Here is a 6000-nt window from a genome sequence, read left to right as displayed (position 1 = left end):
TGACTTTGGGTTATAGTGTGTACTTGGTAATCCCAATGGATTATGACACTGCATGTATAAGACCTGCAGGTTTATTGTCCACTGCAAGGGTTAGTCATAAAAAACGACCCTCTTCTACCATTTTTTTATTCCAAAATTTTGGGTGGGGGATTTTAAGTGCTTTACAGGCGCACTGCGTGAAAACACTAAAATTGGACTTTAATTTTGATAAAAAAAATAATTGATTAATTTGCTAAAAGCGCAGAATTTCTTGATTTTTAATTTTTTTAAAATCATAGATAGTTCCATTTCAGGGACACACTAATATATATTTTACAAAGTGCAGTTACTATACAAATTTTATTTTATTGTTTTATTAAATTTATAAGCATGAGTGTCTATTTTACTTTATAACTTATTCGTCTTCAAGATAAACTAAATCATTTGGTAGCTCGCCAGATATACTCAAATAAATCATCCAGTACATCAAATGAAAGGTCAAGAACATGATTGGGAAAATGACCCTACTATATTTGTCAATATCGCTGGCACGCATGCCCAGCACCCTGGTGGGCGGGTCCACAGGTATACAGGGCAGCGCGATGGCGGTCATGCCGTTCTGGTGCAGGTGACCACCGCCGGCAAGCAGCGGGATCATGGGCAGAGAACCGGAACGGGTTGGTGGCAGATGGTGATTGTGGCTGGTCCCGCCCTTATCATCTGTAAAAGTTGACTTTTATTGATAAAAAATCTACTGCTATGTACCACTCCCTCCCTTTTACCATAATTACTGGTACTAACATTGTCTAAATAAAAACAATACAAAGCAATTGATTTGTTAAAATACAATTTCTACTTCGTCTCATGATTCAACTTTGTTCATGTCCAAGTTTAAAAAAAGGGAAAACAGAAAATTTGTAAACCAATCCTGTTCAGTATTTAAGAAATTCTAAAGCTACATCGGGATAATGAGCCATGATTCAGGAAATTAATATAATTTGTCAAATTAATACTGTCGGGGTAAACTCAGGGTTAAACTGTTTTTGTTATGTAACCAAAGGAGAGTAAGTATACAGAGAGAGCACTTAAGAAATTAAGTTGGATAAAATATTTTACTAAAATTCAAACATACTATTATTATTTTTTAATAACAGATAAATTATAAATAAGAGTCACAATTACAAAGAAATACTTACCTTTTACATTATTATGTCCATTGCTGGTGTTATGATGTTGCTCATGGTGTTTAGCCAGGAGTGTGGAATTAGCAGACCAACTGTCATAGTGGTGGTGGGCACCGTGGCCCCCATTTTTGTTGCTGATTGGCGGGGGCGGGGGTGTACAGTTGGCCTGACAACAGGTGTGCACGCGCCCCCCTCCATTTGTACCATTGCTTCCCTGAAAAATTTGAAATTGGTAAAAAATTGCGTTGAGGGATTCAAAGTGCCTTATTGAGCTTAAATAGACCCAATTTTAAAATTAAATTCAAAAATTGGGATTGGGAAAGTATTTTTCTGTGGACCTTAACCTGCGTTGCCAACCTGTACCTAATATAACCTAAAAAAAGTAATAAACACTTCCCCCACTCTTAATCTAAATTTTTTTCAAAACTTAGGTGAGGGGTGTGTGGAGGAGGTTTCAGAACTTTGTGTGAAAGCGTCAAAAATGTTGATCATTCTTGGATTCATAAATCTTAAAAATATAATTACCTTACTATATCTATCAGATCTAGGTGTTCTTGAACTGGTGTGTGAGTTTGTAGTTGAGGAATGTTGAATAAACTCTTGACAATCATATCCGTTACGCCCGTCATAACTACTGGCTAACTCAGCCTTGAATAAAAAATATTAAATACTTAATACTTTAAACCAATTAGAAATGTTAAAGGTGTAAAATCTTTTATATTTCTTTGCTATCTCATAATAATTTATTTCTGTCTTGATGGGGTATTAGCCATTTTATAGTAATCAACAATTTTGAGTGATGAATTTTATATTACAGTACAAATTTACCCTATGAATTTAATTATAATTTTTAGCCTAATATCTTTAGAATCTTAGCGATAAATTTTTTTGCAGCATCTTTAGCCTAAAAAATATAGGTTCCATTTGACGCACATCCAAAATCAAATAATAAGTAAATCTTTCTGTCTTAATCAACCTACTATCAATCTCCCTATCAATCTACCTGTTTTAAAGCCTCCATACGTTTTTCTTCCACCACCTTTCTCATGGCTAGAAATCTGCTTTTCCTCAACTGTATCCGCTTGTCTGTGTAACCAACACAGGCATATTCTAAACAAATATTAAAAACTACACTTTTTAAAATAAACCTTATGATTCAATTCTGAAAACAAATTCTTTTTTTTAGATTTGAAATCAAGAAAAGTTGCACAACATGTTTCTCCATATTTTTTATTTAAAAAGTTTGCATTTTATCTTTTTAGGGTTCACAAATATTCCAAAATAGCTTAAACCACTGCAGGACCAGAATCTATATTTCCTGCACAACCTTGTCGGTCCATCTGTTACCAAGATCTTAAGCTTCTAACAGACACACGGACAATCGGACAGACAGACATTATTTTACTCTGTATCAGGTATAAGGTATAACCATCATGCGAAATAAATCTAAAATAATATTTGGGGGGCAAATGAAAAGGTCGTCAATTTTTCCAAGTGTTGCCCCCCAATGACAGCTGAAAATCTCGTAAAGGTTTCGTGATTTTTTTCCAATTCAATTTCGTTGTTGGTATAAGCTGGCTCTGTATAAAAGAAGATGTACCTATGAGTGCGCCAAAGACCATGAAAAAGCAGAATCCCAAGTAAATATCAATGGACTTGATGTATGATATCTTGGGGAGGGCCGCGTTCACACTCGCCATCAGAGTTGTCATAGTCAACACTGTCGTTACACCCAGGCTTACCCTGAAATAAACAACTAGAGTTAATTACGCTTCTAAACCGGTTTCATTTACCACTTTCATGATTGATTTGCACTTTACACCTATAATTAGTGATTACAGCTGGATTTGTAGAAAAGCATCCCTTTTTCATGCCGTACCCAAAGATTTATACAAATACTTTTACTTTTTCATTCTTAAATAAAATTACATGATGTCTAACTTTATATAAGTGTTTATAGTCTTTACAGTGAAGCTTATCATACATAGGTCCAGGGAAGGTTTATATCTATTTTAAAAGAAATCAAACCTAATATTTTTTTCTATCCCTCCTCCTATAGGACATTATAGGCGTAGCCACAAGTCGACAATAACAATTAATGCCTGTTTGTAATATATTTTTGCTATAAATTATAAATATATTTTTTTCCGTCTGACAGAAAATGTGTAAAGTTCTATTCCAATATCTGTTACTCAAAATAAAGTATACATGGACAATAAAATCCGCGGGTAGCAAATCTAAAAAAAGAAAAGTTTAATTTATATGAATTCAGAAAAACTAACAGATAAATTAATATTTAAAGTTTAACTGAATTTGAAGGGTATATTCACAAAAAAATATACCATAAACAGATTAAAACTTAAAACAGAATTATACACGTATACATTAATCAAATATTGTTTAAGACTGATAACTGAGGTAAAGGGTCAAAGGAATACCCAAAAGAAATTTTCATGAATAACGTATAAATCCTATATCGTTCCAGACAGACAGAAGCTATAGTGAGATAAAGAGTATCTTCGCAGCCAAAAAGAAAAGTTATATTAGGTCATACATATTACACATCATGTCCAGAAAAATGGGTTAAATGGCATTTTTCGCAAGTAACTACCCTTTAACTCTGCCCATATTTTCTATAATTAGGGTAGGTTCGTCCGTCTGTCCTTCCGTCCGTCCGTCCGTTACAGCTAGCTCTTTTCGTTGATTTAAACAGGTTAGAATTGCATCGATTTCAAACTTTGCATGCTGATTCCTATAACAGTTAGGTACGACTTAGAAAGCGAAGCAACTCTATAATTGCTACCAGAAAAACCGTGATAAGCAAAGCATCTCTATTATATAGTCTTAAAAACGTCAGTATGTCCTTAAACAGTATCATGTATTTAATCAGTTTTGCAACAAATTTACTTACAATTTTGTATATATAAGCTTATCTATTAATATTCAGTTTATTTAAGATAAGAGAAAAAAAGACAGTTGAACATGGTTTAAATATAAATTCATGACAATTTTATGTACCTTTTGCTAGTTGCAGTAAAAATTTTTTTTTTGTTTTGTTTTGTTACATTTGCTCATCTTTTTTAAAAAAATTTTTCTTGGTCAAACTTTTACTTAAAGACTGATCTGCAAAGCTGCACCTATACTGAAGTTTTTTCTAGAGCAAATGATTTAATAACTTGTTTAATTTGACCGTCCAACTTTCAAAAGATTTACAAAAAATCAATCAAAAATTTGCCAGTTTCAATTTGTGTTTTGTTAATAATGTACATGGACGAAAAAAAGTAAGATTTTATTTCAAATTTAATTCTATTTTGTTATTTAAACTGCCCTACTTTGCATTTAATTAACCTTGTATAAACATATATCCTATTTATTCACTTTATTTGTTATCAATGTGTAACCATAGGGAATTTTAATTCTTTTTTTTTATATGTAAAATGCCTATAAAACATATATTAAGTAATAATTGACTTAAAATGCATATTTTGATAAATTTTAATTGCTATTTTTTTGTTTAGTTCCTGATGATGAGGGCAGTTTTGCCCTCGAAACGTTGAATAAATTTAAAAATTTGATGCCTTGAGTTTTTCTGTCTGAGGATTTTACATGTTGGGTCCGTTAACCATTCGTCTTACTTTTCAGTTTATTTAGTTCTGACACTCTACTAGTTTTAATGTTCGTCTGTCCTTCCATTTCAGAGCTTCGCTTTTATGAATGTTGTCATCCTTGTTCAATAATAATAAAAGATCAAAATAAATACCAAGTGAATCAGCAAATGAGAAAACAGGGTAGAAACAATCCGGTTTTATCATTGATTAGAAAGTGTATAGATTTTATTACGAATTGGTAGTTTTCATTTCCTTCGCATAAATATAATAATTATTTAGGACAAATCTTTGTTTTGGAAAATTATTAGTTGGGTAAATACAATTAGATTTGCATTTGTAAAGCGATTATTTATATGTTAAACAAAAGTATTTTTTATATCCACTTCATTTTAAATCTACAAAATAAAGTAGTAAGTTTTTTTTGTCTTAAACAATTAGTGAAGACAAAAACAAGACGAAAACAAGTAATTGCTGAAATAAAACTGGCAAGTTTTATCTCTTTTTTTTTTTTTTTATAAAAATAGCATAGAAAAATTTGTCGATCATATCTAATAATCTTATCAATTGCCGCTGGATCAGAACCGTTTTTTAGCCATACTTAGAAAACATGTATCTACCGTATCAAATAAAGAATAAATGTTGTCAGACTCTTTGTTCCAATAAAGCATAAATTAATCTTAAAATCTTTTATCTGACTTTCCGCAGAAAACTGTATACATATAATATGATTTAGTGTATGAATATTCTTAAACAAAACTCCTAGTTTATTTACCCCACTGAGTAAGTCTATGTACACATAAAAAACATGTAAAACATTGATATTTTCTAAAGAAACTTTTTACAATAGAATTATGACCCTAGATGGGTAATCAGACACAATAATCCATCAAACTAAATTTGGATTCCTATTAGACAAACATTTTTGTTCACATAAATTGAAATATAATCCAAGTAACTGGACAAAATGTCTCAGAAATCAGCCATGTGACGTCATAAAAAATAAGGGATTGTCCATCTCTTTTTTATGGGTTTTTCTTTACCACTTCTCCTCTCATCTTCCTCATTTTTATGACGTCACATGGCTGATTTTTGAGACACTTTGTCCCGTTACCTATTTCTAGGTAACTCATAGAAATATAAAGAAAATAAACTGCCCTTTCGTACCAAAATCTGTACACTTTCTAACCAATAATATGGCCGGACTGTCCCTTTACTGTTTTCCAAATAGC

General features: G+C 31.8%; 1 protein-coding gene across 1 annotated transcript in view; it reads right to left on the bottom strand.

Moving 5' to 3' along the window:
* Positions 1-337: 337 nt before the first annotated feature.
* The window catches only part of LOC145330443 (gamma-aminobutyric acid receptor subunit beta-like), a 68193-nt gene continuing 62530 nt past the window's right edge, over positions 338-6000 (bottom strand). The window contains exons 11-15 of the mRNA XM_080175077.1: positions 2764-2906; positions 2167-2273; positions 1689-1811; positions 1176-1377; positions 338-699 (exon numbers count right to left, since the gene is read on the bottom strand). Of these exons, the coding sequence (XP_080031203.1) occupies positions 395-699; positions 1176-1377; positions 1689-1811; positions 2167-2273; positions 2764-2906 (880 nt within the window). The 3' untranslated portion in view covers positions 338-394. The remainder of the gene's footprint in view (positions 700-1175; positions 1378-1688; positions 1812-2166; positions 2274-2763; positions 2907-6000) is intronic.

Source organism: Acartia tonsa, chromosome 10 (assembly GCF_053477335.1).
Source record: "Acartia tonsa isolate MP-2025a chromosome 10, ASM5347733v1, whole genome shotgun sequence".
NCBI classification, from domain to species: domain Eukaryota; kingdom Metazoa; phylum Arthropoda; class Copepoda; order Calanoida; family Acartiidae; genus Acartia; species Acartia tonsa.
Note: the sequence above shows the minus strand (reverse complement) of the source record. Positions and strands in the feature narration are given on the sequence as shown.